Below are 16629 nucleotides of genomic sequence, written 5' to 3' on the forward strand. Positions count from 1 at the left end.
AAAAAAAAAAAAAAAAAAAAAAAAAAAAAAAAAAAAAAAAAAAAAAAAAAAAAACTAAATTAATAAAAATCTCTTCCAATTTAAATTTTTTAAAAACTTTCAAAAATAATTTTAAACTTTTTAAAAAATTAAAAAAACATCTTAACTTTTTTAAAAAATATTCTTAAATTTAAAAAATAATAATCAACTTTCAAAAACAATATTAAAAATAAAAATAATATAATAGATGTTAATAGACGATTTTCGTTAATTAATATTATTTTTTAAAGTTTTTTTTAGTTGGAATGATATTAATCCAACTTTTTAAAATTAAAAAATATTTTTAAAATAGTGTTGAAAATTGGAACATTAAAATATTTTTTTAAAACCAAGGGGAAGGGATATTTTTCATATTTTATTATTCTGTTTTATAAATAAAACACATTATTTTATCATCATATATTAAAAAGAAAAAGGAGAAACAAAAAGACTTGTAAGATGTAATTCCGAAAATGCCCTCTCTATCAACTTCCAAGAGGCACAAGGTACCATTCCACCTTGGGAATCAGAACAACCAATCGACGGCCACGAGCCATAAAAGGGAGTTGCAGGAACCGACGTGTAAGATGAAAGTGTCGGTTGATTTAGGGATACACTCTCCATTGTGTATAGTCGTGTTCGTCTAACACGACGCAAGTCGGAATCTCGGTTAGCGTTAGCAGAGAAGAAGTATGGAGGGTTGGGATCCGAATACCAAACCCAAATCCCTCTGCTAACGACGAAAGCCGGGCCCAGAGATGGTGCGCCATGGACGCAGAGGCTGAAGGAGTACAAGGCATTGATCGCGTACACTCAGATGAACAAGTCCAATGACAACGACTGGTTCAGGATATCGGCTGCGAATCCAGAGGGAACACGATGGATCGGAAAGTGCTGGTACATCCACAACCTTCTCAAGTACGAATTCGATATTCCTGTCACGTATCCGTCCACCGCGCCAGAGCTCGAGCTCCCGGAGCTCGATGGAAAAACACAGAAGGTTTGAGTTCGATCGAATTCGATTGTTTTGAAGAATTTACGTTATTCGTAGTTCAAATTTGGAACTCATTTTGGCTGGATGCTGTGAATTATTTCAGATGTATAGAGGCGGAAAGATCTGCTTAACCATTCATTTCAAACCTCTCTGGGCGAAAAACTGGTAATTTCGCTTATCTTTCTTTAAATGATGGTCTGCTCAGAACTGCTCACTTTCAGGAAAGGCCTACTATATAAGTTTTACTTTGTGTTAGTTTGCAATTAGAAGTTTAAACAGTTTCAGCTTTAGGCACAATGCATGCTTCCTTTGATCCGTGTCTTAACAGGGTCTCTTCTTCCAAATTGTTAACAGTGAACGTCATATTTTGAATGGGACCCATAGGTTCTGATTCCCCAGTTATTCTACTTTGGAACCAGTTTTGTTCGCAATGGAATTTTGTTTGAAATGATTAGCATGAAATTTTCCATCTTTGCTTTGGACTTCCCTATAGGCCCCATACTCCATGGAGATGGAGATGGAGATGTATTTCTAACTTATAAACTCATGATTAACTCCTTAATTACTCAATTAGTCAATGTGGGACTCCTATTCCAACAATCTTCAACAATCTTCAACAATCCTCCCCTTGAACAAAGTATACCATAGAGCTTCCCTTGAGGCCTATGGAGCCCTCGAACAGCCTCCTCTTAATTGAGGTTCGACTCCTCTCTGGAGCCCTCGAACAACCTCCTCTTAATTGTGTACTTTGTTCGACACTTGAGTCACTTTTGACTACAATTTCGGGATCCCAACTTCTTTGTTCGACATTTGAGAATTCTGTTAACATGGCTAAGTTAAGGGCATGGCTCTGATACCATGTTAGGAATCACAACTCTCCACAATGGTATGATATTGTCCACTTTGAGCATAAGCTCTCATGGCTTTACTTTGGGCTTCCCCAAAAGACCTTACACCAATAGAGACGTATTCCTTACTTATAAACCCATGATCAACTCTTTAGTCAGGGGCTCCTTTTCTAACAATACTCAACAAACTTTATCTTTCATGAATCATGTGGTCGTTTTTAGTTAAACCAATATGTTGAGGATTCAAAACCTTCAAAGTATTACCGTTTTGGGGCTGTTGTTGAGCATTGCACTTTGTTTTCCAGCTTGTCATTGACATGATCTAGGCCTACTGGGTAAAGAAACGGCCATCCTGATTTGGGATTTATTTTGCAGTCCTAGGTTTGGAATAGCTCACGCTCTTTGTTTGGGACTTAGCACCATGGCTTGCTGCTGATGTTCCAGTTCTAGTCGATTCTGGTATGATCAAGCACAAAGATAACACATCGACCAGTGAATCTTAGCAGGTATATAAACTTGTCATGGCCATAAAACTGAAACTTTTGACCTCGTACATTTCTAGACAATTGGAAAATGAACATTTCAGCTCCCCAATGTTGTAATTTAGAGGTTGTCTTTCGACTTCCCAGCCCACAAAGCAACTGCATACACATAGCTATAATATTTACTAGGATTCAGTTCATAAATGTTGCTACATCAGCTAATCACCTTCTGTTTGCCATTAATCTCTCTGGGTTTTCGAGTCGTAGTGTAGTTTGCCTCCAAAAGGGATCCTGAGTGGATCGTGTCGATAATCCTCCTCGTGTAGCCTAACTTGATCCAGTTACAACTTCCATCATTGCAGAAGAATGGAGAAAGAAAAAAGGCCTGTTTTAGGACACCACCAAAATGAGTTCAGCTAGCGTAGCTGCATACTTGGACGGGTGCAACCATGATGAATGCTGCTCCAAAACAGGCTGAGAATGTTGCCTGTGGCTCGTTTACACCATCCTCGGTCCCAGCCACCTGATTTTGCAACAAGATTTAAGCTCAAAATGGCATAGCTAAGGCCTCATTTGACGATCCTTTAATTTCAGTTTTTTTTTTTTTTTTTTAGAATTTTGCTATGAACTCAAATTGTTCCTCAGGAATGGTGAGAAAACAACGTAGTTTTTTAAAATTAAACGGTTATGAAACCGTCCCAAGAGAGTAAGACGGGAGGCTATTAGTCCCAAACTCGATAGCATTCCAAATATCGAACTCCTTTTCCCTCAAGTCGATTCAATTAAGTCATAATAACCCCCCATACCAGAAGAAAAGGGGCCACATCTCCATCTTGAAAAGACAGAATATGGCGCTTTGGCATTAGATAATGCATTAAACTAAGAGGTCTTTCTTCATTTCCCCAACATATTGAGTACCAAGAATGACCATGTCCTTCCTATCAAGATTCATATCTGTACTGGTGGAAGAAGCCATAGTATGCATTTGGGAATTATGACTGACAAACCTAATGAGTGTTTTGTTGATGATTGCATACATGTCGTGCACGACACAAGGAATGATAGTCTCGGGCCCAAGACTTCGATTCCTTGAACATAGCTCAATAGTTAAAAGAATAGTTAAGCAAGCACCACAAGTTTCTCTATATCTCAAAACTGGAAATCTCCATCCAGCGTTACATTAAGCAACATATCATGGTTAAATACATGTTGTCATGTATCGTCGTTAGTCTCACGATTTTAAAACGCGTCTGTTAGGGAAAGGTTTTCACACTCTTATAAGAAATGTTTCATTATTCTCTCAAATTGATATGGGACCTCACAATCCACCCTCCTCTTGGGCAACGTCCTTGTTAGCACATCGCTTGGTTTCTGTCTAATATACCATTTATATCAGCCCAAGCTTACACCTAGTAGATATTGTCTTCTTTGGCTTTTCTTTCGAGTTCTTCAAGATTTTAAAACTCGTTTATTAGAGAGAGAGATCTACACCCTTGTAAGAAATATTTCATTCTCTCGATTGACGATGTAGGATCTCCCATTAAATTTACAAATTTAGTGGAATTGATCATTTTTTTAAGAGAATTCTCAAGAAGAAATGTGAATTGACTGGAAGACTAATTCTTTGCGTGCAGTATAATGAAAGGAGAAGCTAAGATGAAGAGATTGTGGGGACAAGATGATTTTGAAGACAACCTGCTGACGAACCGGTTCGAAAGCATGCGCATAAAACGGCACGTGCGTAGTACACGTACAACCCAGCAACATCAGACCACGCGTGCGACAGTATTATCCGTGTTCCGATGTTTCTCTTTCCCATTTCCACTTCGCTCTCTTGCATCGTTCCCGCGCAACTCCACTTATGGGCCGCATTCAAAATGGGCCTTCTTTTTCTCTCTACCTACCACGGCCCATTCGTTCCAACTTTCTATTCTTTTTTTAAAAAATATTTATTAAACACTTTTTAAGATTTTAAAATATATATATTAAATACATTATATAATAACATATATTATTAAAAAAATTATACAAAAATTAATTTTTATTTGTCGAACAAAACTTTCTGAAAAAAATGAAAGATTTTAATGTTGGAATTTTAAAAATAATAATAATAATAATAATAATAAATTATAATTTTTTTTTTATTTAATTGTTCGCCACGAATACGCCACTAAAATGAGTGGATTCAATCAATAAATTAATAAAGAAAATTCCAAAAACAGAATTTCTCCATGTCATATTAGGAATTAATTAAGAGAAATATTTGAACATTGCTACAAATTCCAAAGGAATAATGGAATATTCAAATCCATATGAACAAAAACGACATTAATTCGAAGGGAGAGCTCCAGAAATACTCTGAGAAGGTTTCTGTATTACAATTTCTACCAACGGCGCCGCCCCACACGGCGGACATGCCATTGCTATAAACCTCGGAACCTCGTCGCCGGGCATCAACACCGTCAGGCTTTCCGGCCGATTCTCCTTCCATATCTTTTGTTTAGAAAAAAAAAAAAAAAGATATAAAGGAAACGTCAAAAATTAATAATAAGATTTATTCGATATTTAAATTCTTAGTTTAAAAAAAAAAAAATAAATAAATTCTTCAAAACACGGCCTAGGTTCCGGCGGTACAAAACGCACCGTATGGACTAGCTAAAGAAGAAGTAGAAGGAACAAAACGCACCGTATGGATTGGGGAGAATTTATCAGGCGGCGAGAAGGCGGGGGTTTCCGGCGGAATAGAAGGATGAAGGTGGTCGGAGTGATCGGGACAGCCGAGAATTGATCGGAGCTTTTCCCAGTGAAGACAACAAGAAAAGAAACAACACATGCAGAACAAAAATGTCAACAAAAGAACCAAACCAACCGGAAAGCTCAGAGAGGCGGAATCCTGTGCTTCGCGGTCATCATACTCCATTTTTTGTATCCCTCGATCTTCCTCTGATCAAATTCTGCAGATTTGTTGATGACAATTCAATTTATGCACAAAAATATTTTATTTTAATTTATTTATTTAATCGGCATGGGTAATGGGTTATGGGTATTAATTGAAAATGACCCGCTTCCCTTTACATAACCAAAAAAAAATCTCAATTTACGTACAGTACGGACTCAAGTGGGCTCTTTTGTAACATAATTAAAATTTTATAAAATAAAACTTTATTTATTTTTAATATATATATATATATATATATAAATTGCGATGGTAGGAAGGTTTTTAATCTAAATTAAATGAAATGAAATTAATGTAAAATCAATACTTTAATGGAATTAATTATATAAAAGGGGATCACATCAAATTTCTATATTTAATCAAAACATTATCATAATTTCACATCCATCAACGAAGAGGATAACAATAAGGCATTGTTTTAAAAAGAGAGCCCCTTTAATTCTTGTCACCACCTTTGGTGCAACTTAGTTTAATTATGATAATGTTTAAATATTTTGTTTTTAATTTAAATTAATTAGTAGTCTTTTGAAACACAAATACTATTCTATCACTTTAATGATGTGCTTTTAATTTGTCGCCTAATTACAGGTTCCAATTCCTTCAAATTTCACCCACTCCCAATCATTACATATTTCTTTCTTAATAATTAAATAAATAAAGCATAAATTTTATCATTACTTTATAATATTTTATTGTTATTCGCAACCATTCCATTTATTAGCTTAGATTTATAATTTACAAGCATGAGTGAAAAATAATATAGATAAAAAGTCAAAAAAAAATATATATATTTTTAGCTATGTACATTAATAAATAACAAAATATTAAGTTTTTTCTGTTCAGAGATGTCTACTCGATAGGACAGAGAGACCTTCCTCAGTCTCCTACTCTTATTTTAATTTACATTATCGCAAAAATTTTCATTTATTTTTATTGAGAAACAAGATAATAAAATTTTTTAAAAAAAAAATCTCCATATTTTTATATATGTATTTTAAAAAGTATATTAATATTAAATATTTGTAATATATTTTTTATTTTTTAAATAATTTTTTAATAAAAAAGTGCAAAATATCTTAATAGGAAATAATATAGTGCATAATTTCTAAAATCCAAATTGTTATTTTGTAGAGTATTTATATATATAAATAAATAAAGTGAGCCGTACATGTAATAGGACATGACAAATGATATAATCTTTTCTTCTCGATGTCATTTAGATATCAAAGCTCCTTACTTTATCCCGAAATTAAGTAGAGATTCTACATCCGATTTAGGGTGAGTTTATTGAGGATTACTGGGAGTGAATCACACCTTGGTTAATTTAGTGGAAGATCGTGGGTTTATAAAGTCATAAGAGCTCACGTTCAAAGTGGGCAACATCATATTATTGTAGAGAGTCCGGATTCTTAACCGGGTCTACCCATGGTTCTAGCTCAAAATATAATTGGTAGCTAAAAATAAAAAAGCAAAAGTTTATAAAGTTACTGGGGAATGCATATATGTTTAATCACTATGGGAAGTAATGGCAACCTCGTGGATTTCCGTAGCAGAAATTAGGTTATGGTCTTTTTCACATGAATTCTTTCCACTAGAGAGTACAAGATAGAGATAAAGGACAACACATTATCCTTTATTTGTTTATTTCCTAAGATATTATTTATATACACAATATGTTATTAAAATAAAACCTTATATTAAAATTAAAAGAGCGTAGGGTCCATATTATAAGATATGGTTTTAAAGTTTAATTGGGTAACAGATGGTGGAATTTGAAAGCAGAAAGTGAAAGCCTATCAAAATGGGGTTTCGCATCATGCTTGCCTTGCAGGACTGTCTGATGACGTGTCCCCTGTCGGATGAGACACGCCACCATCATCACATTGCCGCAACCTTTGGAAGATGGTCGTTGCCTGTACTTAATTCACTAATTAGAAGCTTTTTATCAATTAATGCGTTTTATTAGGGTTTAATTACAAAGTTGAATATATTTGGGCCTTGATATTATAATGGGCCGAAGCAGAACTGAGAATTCGGCCCGATTCTGCCTCGAAGCCCAGGCCCATTTAATTGCTAATATACAGAACTTTTTTAATACAAATTATTAACAAATTTATTCCAATGATTCAAGTTCTGAAAAAAAAAAAAGGACAGACTACAGCTGGCTTTTGAAAAGCATGCCTAAAAGCTGATCAATGAATCTTTGTGATTCCGTGTACGAATCACAGCCGTACATCAATCTTCTGTTTAATAAAATAAGCACCGAACAGTACAATTGAAATAAATAAATAATTTTTTAAAAAAAAACCTAACTTTTTATTTGTCATATTCCATAACAAAACAATTTATTTAGTGATTAATGACATAAATTGAATACACATTTATTATTAAAAAAAAAATATATGTAACAAACGAACCGATAGTGTCTACTTTGGCTCGTTACTTATCCCGTCAGTCTCATGATTTAAAAAGGTGTTTGCTCGAGGTTTTTGACACACTCATAAGAAATGTTTCATTCATCTCTTGATTACAAATGGTATTAGAGCTTAGGTTACAAGTGGTATAAAAGGTGTACTAGCATCAAATACGCTAGCCCCTAAGAGGGTAGATTGTGAGATTTCACGTCAACAGGAGAGGGGAGTTAAGCTTTCCTTGTAAGCATAAAGAAACCTCTTCCTAGTAGATACGTTTTAAAACTGTGAGACTGACGACGATAAATAAGGAGCCAAAGTATGCAATATCTGCTAGCGATAGGCATGGGCTGTTACACCAAATCTAATTAGATTTGTTCTACGGGCATCTTCCTCCATACCCAGCGGTTTGAAATAACGCTTGCTTTACTTCTTCCGTGCTCATACGACTTCTTTGCTCCTCTCCCTATTTCATCACAAGCCAATACAATCCCTTGAGAGAAGAAGCATAAAATAAAATAAAATAAATTGATATGAACATGCCTCAGAACAAGAAGCTTGGATTGCGAAGTCATTGAAGCAGCTAACGACACAGTGCTGAATATCAAGCCCCAACGCTTCGAGAGTTTGGACAGTGGACAGCAACAGGCCTGGCTTGGCCGCACAGCAAATCTCTATCCCAGTCTCCCCCTCTCTCCTCTCCACATTGAACTGCAAAATTTCAAAACCCTAATTAAAAACCTAAACCGCAATTAATAATTACCATTAACCTAATTAATCGCGCATTACCTTCGCCGAATTTCTCACCGAATATTCATTCCTTTTTAAATCTCTCAAAATCCCCAACTTATTCGGATCATTCCCCGCTTCAATTTCCGTCTGCAAATTCTTGATTTTCTCCACCAGTTCCTTCACGTACTCAATCGCATCCGCAAGAATCGCGGTTCGATCCATCTAAATTACAATTTTAATTTAATTTTTAAGTAATTATCGACATTAAAATAATAATAATAATAATAAACAAAACCTTGCTGATTTTGGGGACAATGGATCGGAGCATGGAGAGGCGATCATTGAGGCGCTTCCTCCGCCGTCTCTCCGCCATGAGATTCTTCGACGGCTGCCCCTGAAGTTTCTTCCGATTGGAATTCACGATTTTTTGCCCAAAATCGCCGGCGTTGGGAACGATTTCTTCAGGAGATTGAACAGCTTCCACTTTACAATTGGCCTGAACTTCAAGATTATGAATTTCATCCTCCAGAATTCCAAGCTCCTCCTCTTCCATATTCATAATCGGATATTCCCCATTGTAAACCTCAAAACTCATCGAATCGCCGGTACTCGCCGCCGCCGCCGCCGTGAACTGATCGGCGGGAAAAGAATACTGACCTTGGCCATTAAGAAGGTAACTAAGGTTGAGTTCATCCATTGCCATAGAATCAGAGCAATCAAAATTCCAGCCATTAATGTCTGTGGGCATTGCAAATTCCCAATTGATCTCTCTTTTCAAAGCTAAGAGTTCTTCAAACAAGTAGTGTTCATTGAGCTCCATTTTTGTGTCTCTTCACTCACTCGATAAAGCTTGGGAGAATATATAGAGGCAAATCAATGATCTTGACCAAATACTTGGTGGCAGAAGACCGTGTCAGAATTTGTATGGCCACAAAACGGGAGAGTAAGAAATGATGATAAATGAACAGTGATGAAGATGGGGCCGGGTGGGGGTGGCCCGTGGGGGCCTCATGGCTCATACCATCCACATCCAGATGCCTCCAAATGTTTCTTTACTGCCACTCCCCATTTTTTCAAATATTCAAATACAGTTGGTGGGCCGTTTTTTTTGTTCCTTCCTACACTTTTCTTACTACTTATGTCCTTATCACACCCTTCCTTTAATTATATCAAAGCTTATATAAGGGTTTTTTTTTTTTTTTTTTTTTACAAATTATTATTATTGTTATTATCGAGTCGAATGTTTAATATATATAAAAATAGTGTGTTAATTGGGAGACATGAGAGTCGGTATAAGATGAATTATGGAAAAGTTATAACAACTCATGTTCACCATTCTCACATAATGTCTTTTCTCCAACCTAATACTAATAGATATTGTCCACTTTGGTCTACCGTTTTAAAATACATTTTCAAAGTTACATCTGGATACTATCTTGTTTGGGTTTTTCTTTTTGAACTTCCCATCAAGCTATTTGGGCTTTCCCTTACTATGCCTATAAGGAATGTTTCGCTTCTCTCTCCAACCGAAGTGGGATTTCACACGGGTTGTGAGTAGAAATGTCTACGGAGCAGAGTAGGGATGGATAAATCTCCCCACCTCCACGAATTGTATTTATTTTCAATTATAACTTCTAGTAAATATCTAAAAGTTATAATAAATCGATAATATTTTATAAATAAAAAATATATATTAAAGATTTTGAATATAGATATTAGAAAAAAAAGTATTGAATTATCTTAAGTTATACCCGTCATTTGCTTAGGTAATTATTTTTTAAAAAATAATTTTGGGCTATTTTAACTTTCTATTATCCTAACTAGTTTTAGATAATAATTAATAGTAGAAATGAGACTAAATTAAAATTAAAAAGTGGTTAGGTGTTTTTTTTAGCTAATTAATTAATCGGGGTTTCACATTAAGCCAATATTAGTATTTTGGTTAATTGAATGGGAAATTAAAAGTTAAAATTTATAAGAAAAAAAAGTGGGGCCATAATATCTACCAATACTCCTTAAACTTTTAGCAAAAACCTAAATTAATCATAACGCGTTTCAAATTTTAATTACTCATGGCTGCAAGCTGGTTATCGTCTCGTGAATTAAATGGATGGCATCCACGTTTTTTTTAAATAAAATATTCCCACCATAATATTTCCTATTTTAATTAATGTCCTAATTATAAATATTATTAACCTTTAATATATATTTTATAATGAGTTAAAATACCCTAAAAAGGGCTACCCTGTTAATGCCACGTGTCAAATTTAAAGCCTTCGGGGCTCTAATTTTCAAAGTTCACAGATAAAATTAATGATTTCAAGGCAGTAATAAAAGCATGCCAAATTCAATTTTTTAAATTCCAATTAATAAATAATAAATTTTAATTTCTAATTCTGGTAAAAAAAAAAATAATAATTAAAATTGAAGGGTTTGGGAAACGCGTGCATGAACATTGGGGTTCCCGGTTCGGTTCAACGGCGAGCAATTAAAAAAATGACGGTCTGACTAAACCCATTAATTAAACCATAGGCCTCACACCTCGACCAATACACTTGAGATCCAGCCAAAATTCTTCGATCTAATTCCCTATTTATTTTATTCCTTCAACGTTTTATTTAATCAATATCTTAGTTAAGTTCATTTTGTCAAATTCATAATGATAATAATAATAATAATAATAATAATAATATACACTGCATTGAAACTTGAACCTAACACGCATTGAGATATATCTTATAATCTATAATGAAAAATCTTTCTTCAAATTATTTAATATAAATTTGTTTCATATAGTTTCATATACTAATATATACACATATAACATGCCCACCCTTTCAAGACATAATGCATTATCTAACGACACATATTTAATATTTTTTTTAATAAATTTGAATGATTATTGGAATATTATTCTCAATAATATTGGTCGAATATCATTAAACTATTTAAAATATTTTTACGTTTAAAAATATTATTTTATTAAATAAATTGCATGAATTATTGTAAATAAATAATATTTTTATTAATAATAAGAACTACATGAATATATCTAAATAAATAAATATATTAATAATTTAGTTTTGTGCTATATTTATATATATATATATATACCATAAACAAGTTAGTAAAATATTTTTTTTCCTTATGGTTTATTATGATATTTAATATTTTTAATAAAGGTTTTTAGAAAAATGTAATTTATGATTAAAATGAATATTTAAAAAATGTATAATAAATATGATTTTTTTTTTTTTTTTTCAGTAAAGAATGAAATATGAAATTGGCGGACGTGGGAAGGAAAGTAAAATAGGAAAGGACGGAAGTGGAAGGGAAGCAGAGGAGAGAGAGAGGAGAGGGAGGGACACGTCACGGACGGCGGTGGGAGAGCAAAACCGTGGTTGTTTGATTTTCCAACCACCCGACACAGAGCTGTTTAATTCTCTCGTCTGTCCCACGGGAAAAACAGCTACTTGAGCACACAATATCGAAACAAGAGGTTTCTGGTAATTCCGCCCAACTTCCCAAACCGCCATTTTCTCTCTCTATCTCTACATTTTCGTCTGTTAGCGCCTTTGTCTCTTTCCCTCCATCCTCGACTTCCGCCACTAACCTCCAACCTCAGCGCTACAGTACCCAACCAACCCTCACTCCTTTTATTTCTTTTTTTTTTTTAATAAATTTTTATAGGTTAGTTCTGGGATGTTGCCCGTGAATAAATTGAATAATGGTCCTCCTCCTCCCTGTCACGTGCTTTTTTAATTTTTTGTTTACAAAAAAAAAAAAGCTTAGCTTAGCTCTGTCTCTTCCATGGACTTCACAGTCACAGACTCAATAAGGATTTCATGAATTATTCGTCTTCTCTTTTTACCATGTGGAAAACACATCCATCCGTCACTAACATAATTACTTCCTTTTATTAATATTAATTTTCTCTTATAAGGATTTTTAAATATTTTTTTTCGTTATATTCTTAACACATCCATAGTCCTGTTTTTCCAGTACCCTTCTTGCGAGTGTTCGGTATTTTAGTCACATTTTCATGTTGGGTTAGTTACCTTTTTACGAGTTATTTTTCAAAAATGGATTTGTGAGTGAGACGTGTTTTCTCGCTCATTTTATGCCAAAGCGCTCTCTAGCCCATGTAGGCACCTATATCAATTGTAGAAGAGAATTTTAAATATAACAATATCGGCGGGAGATTAGGTTCGGTTAGGTGGTAACAAATTATATAAATACTTATTTTATAAATATATATATATAATTTTTTACTATGAAATTAATAAAATTTCCATTTGATTAAGAAAAAGAAACCTGCGGCAGTATATACGATTACGTACCAACACAACAATAATATCAGATACTATAATTAGGTTTGTTTGGCGACTGGCGTAAGGTAGACTCAGTTTTAAAGATAACTCAAGTTTGTCTCGTACCAGTTTGTTTGGATTCTGGCATAAGCAATTCAGCAAAACTAAGTCAATTTTGTCTTATTCCAATTTCCAACAACTAAATCTGGTCTTCAAATTTGTATGCCAGCTAACCCACAACAACGGGTCAATTCATCCAAAGTCAATTTATTTATATACTATTGCTTACTAATTTAAATTCTATTAAAAAAAATGTCAGAACCCCAATAAATCATTTATTTAATTAAGAACTATAATACATTTTAAATCCATACAAATTGTCTACAAAATCATATATATATATATATATATATATATATATATATATATATATATATATATATATATATATATATATATATAATGTTTGGTAACAAATTATCTATCTTTAATACATAAATAATTTATTTATGTTTTTACTTTATTTAAATCATTAATAAAATTATGTTTATCGACAATATTTTATTATTATTATATGATATTGTAATTTAGTCTTCAAAAACCAATAAAATTGTGGACTAATTAATAACAATTTAATTTAGGGACGATTTGTCCAAAAACTTATGGAAATGTCTCGTGTGATCCAAATAATAATATGAGATATGAGCTTTCAACTCGCTCTAATATTTTAATGAGAGATTTTTTTTTAATTAACTTGTTGAAACAAAGTTCAACTTGATCTAAAATACCATAATAGGATATCAATTTAGATACGGAGATTTTTGAGTGGATAGCATATACAACTTTCTTTTAATTTTTGCGTGTTATTTATTATTATTATTATTATTTAATTAATTAAAGGCTAAAATAATAATTAAATATTAGCAAAAAGGATTTAATTTAAAAGCAAAAATAAATTATAATAATAAAATGTGAAATTAGATCATTCTGATTAAAAAAAATGTAAAATGAAAAATAATGGATGTTTATTCAACGGAATTTAAAATTATATAAAATAAAAAACACAAATGCGAAGTACCTCGTATTTTTCAATATATAATCCATTTTCCAAAAATGTCCTCGAAAAAAAGATGTCGGCCCAATAACTCCTAAACCGAAAATAGTGGCCCATTTATTTGGACACTTCCGAAGCTTAAATAGCCCATATGTTTAATGGGCCTATTTAGAGAAAAGCCCAAAATCTCAAATGGCCGAACAGGTGTCAACACGACAGCGATTCACTGTCGTTCCCTCTAATGTTCGAATTTTCGCTCGCAAACCTTGAGAGGGAGGACGAAAATCGCTTCCGAACAGCAATCGACGGAGAGGCGTGAGCCAGTGGTCATCCACTACCAACAAACTACTCCGGCAAGTTTGGTAAAGACGATTGGCTCGTGGCGCTCGGTGTAACGTTGACCAATGGTTCAATGTCCGCCTTGTCTCATGGGCCGATCAGAGCAGCAGCAGCCAAGGCCATGGCGTCCGTTTGTTAAATTCCAAAACTCTGAGAAATTTATGCAAATTCAAATGCTATATTTAGAACTTTTCGCGTTTCGGTTTCATTGGAAGGGCTCAATCCGCGCGCTCTTGTCCGCGTGCGACCTTTAAGGACTCTGTTTCGGTTGCCTTTGTAACAGCGACGAACATTATTATATTTCCTCATTGTTAATTCTGTTTCTCGTTTTTTTTAGAATTGTGTCGAAGATATTTGCTACCGCTACACGGCTCTCTTCGCCTTCTCCTCCTCCTCTGAGAGCCTCGTCGCGTCCTTCTTCTTCCTCTGTTATTTGCACTTTTCCCGCTTTTCTGGTAGATCAACCCACTTTCACTCCATGGCGTATCTTCATCGATTATTTCGGTTGTTTTTTTTTGATCGGATGTACTAGTTTTTATATGATGGGGTTTGATTTATCGAGAGAAACGTGTTTGATGGTTCTGGAAATGGATCATTGCGATTGTGTTAAGAATTTATTCCTTACTGTCATCGTTCTGGATGATCATGATTTTTTTGTTTTGGCGAACGAGGCCTTGAATGAACAGTATTTTGCTTTGCTTAATTGGCTTGTCTTATTAGCTTCTTCTATTGTTTTTCGTTTTCAACCATGGCGATCCCTTTGTTTTTTTGTTTTTTTGTTTTTTTTTTTTTTTTTTTCAAAGGCTGCCTTGTTTTCACTTGCTTGATCGCAATTATTCTGATCTCCAGATATGGACGCTTCAGCGGGTCGAAGTTTGTTTCCTTCTCACCGTACTAAAACTATTCATCTGGTATGTAACAAAATATTTTCTCTTCTGGCACTCATCATTCGGTCTGCATTTAAGTTCAATGGTTATTGTTATTATTTTTCATTAGTTTCAATCTACTGTTTGTATATGCAAGAATTCGAGCCTGATTAAAATTAAATTTACAGGTGAGGCATACCCAGGGATTTCATAATGTGGCAGGGGACATGAACGAATATCCATCTCTTGATTACTTTGATGCTCAAGTTACCTCTTTAGGATGGAAACAGGTAAGCTCTTAGTCTGTTATCACGATTGCCCAGCATTCTAAAATGTTACATATTGGCTAATTTCATTGTTTATCATCTTGAATAAAAATGAAACTACAAATTGTTTTCTGAAGTCCAACGAACTGACGAATAATGAGTTTTTTTCCCCTGGGAATTGAAGCAGGTTTGCAGTCTGCGGAAATATGTACAATCATGTGGTCTTTCTAAGAGAATTGAGTTGGTCATCACATCCCCCTTGTTCAGGTATCCCATCTTTAAAATGATTATGCGTTTTTCAGAAACTGGTTTAGAGATAAGTTATGGGGTAAGCTTTTTATTTGTTAACTTGAACCCTCAGAGGATGGTGCGGAAGCTCATGAGATATAGTTGATAATCATGTCCAAAATGTATGAGCCAAAGCATAACAAGCTTTTGCCAATCTGAAATAAGGCAAATCGGGATTGATACATTTTATGAGTTCGTTGGAAATTGATATATCAAAAGATTCCCGTCCTTTGAGTTCTTGTATTGAACGCATGATAATTTACTTAGAGATTTTCCATCGAACTATAAATCTATATTTACATAATGATAATTTAGGACTGCTTTTATTTATTTATTATTCTTACTTTTTATGTGTGTTTCCCGAGAGATTGTGTTAAAATATTTTTCCCCTCCTAAATTACCAGTAGTCAACTAACATGAATCTTTGGTAAATTTTAGAAATTTTTTCTTTATGCTTATTTCTCACTCTGGATGATTGAGCTATGTAGAAGGCATTTTCATCTTATAATTTCTCTCTCTCTCTATCCAAATGCTAAAATTTCAAGTTTTGGCTCATAATACTCATAGATCTGTCATGGCTGCACGTAGGACTATGCAAACAGCGGTTGGAGCATTTGGTGGTGAAGTTTGCCCGGATGGCATAAATGTTCCTCCATTAATGGTGGCGAATGCAGGAAATAGCAACTGCCCTGCAATTTCAAGTTTGAATTGCCCGCCATTTTTGGCAGTTGAGCTTTGTCGGGAACACTTGGTATATTTTACAAATTCAAATCCAACTTCTCAAAATTTTACATGCAAACATTAAATTTTAGTGGGGATTTAAACCTTTCCTTTGACAAGGAGTAACTCTGATTTTTGCCTCGTAGCTGATTCTCATATAATTATGCTCTTTGGATTTCTTTTGCATTTTTCTTGGCGTGTTTATTTTTCAGCTTTGAGAATACTGTACTCTTAGTTCTCATTTGATTGGATTGGAGCACCTTTTTGTTTTGGGTTGATTTCTTTTCTTTTTTTTTTTTTTTTTTTTTTTTTTTTTTTTTTTTTTTTTTTTTTTTTTTTTTTTTT

At 33.8% G+C, this 16629-nt stretch overlaps 2 protein-coding genes and 2 pseudogenes across 2 annotated transcripts; 2 read left to right on the forward strand and 2 right to left on the reverse strand.

Moving 5' to 3' along the window:
- Window positions 1-669: 669 nt before the first annotated feature.
- LOC111476779 lies at window positions 670-2567 on the forward strand (annotated as a pseudogene).
- Window positions 2568-4552: 1985 nt separating this feature from the next.
- Window positions 4553-5346, reverse strand: LOC111476516 (uncharacterized protein At5g65660-like). Its single transcript, XM_023120209.1, has 2 exons — window positions 5029-5346; window positions 4553-4835 (listed from the first exon to the last, which is right to left on the reverse strand). Exons 1-2 carry the CDS (start codon window positions 5260-5262, stop codon window positions 4671-4673), a joined length of 399 nt encoding a protein of 132 aa, XP_022975977.1. The 5' UTR covers window positions 5263-5346; the 3' UTR covers window positions 4553-4670.
- A 2670-nt stretch (window positions 5347-8016) lies between these two features.
- On the reverse strand, window positions 8017-9335 carry LOC111476397 (transcription factor bHLH93-like). Its single transcript, XM_023120034.1, has 4 exons — window positions 8737-9335; window positions 8499-8663; window positions 8253-8420; window positions 8017-8175 (listed from the first exon to the last, which is right to left on the reverse strand). The coding sequence occupies exons 1-4, from the start codon at window positions 9259-9261 to the stop codon at window positions 8089-8091; spliced, it is 945 nt and encodes a 314-aa protein (XP_022975802.1). The 5' UTR covers window positions 9262-9335; the 3' UTR covers window positions 8017-8088.
- A 4618-nt stretch (window positions 9336-13953) lies between these two features.
- The window catches only part of LOC111476398, a 5931-nt pseudogene continuing 3255 nt past the window's right edge, over window positions 13954-16629 (forward strand).

Source organism: Cucurbita maxima, unplaced genomic scaffold (genome assembly GCF_002738345.1).
Source record: "Cucurbita maxima cultivar Rimu unplaced genomic scaffold, Cmax_1.0 Cma_Scf00003, whole genome shotgun sequence".
Lineage (NCBI taxonomy): Eukaryota > Viridiplantae > Streptophyta > Magnoliopsida > Cucurbitales > Cucurbitaceae > Cucurbita > Cucurbita maxima.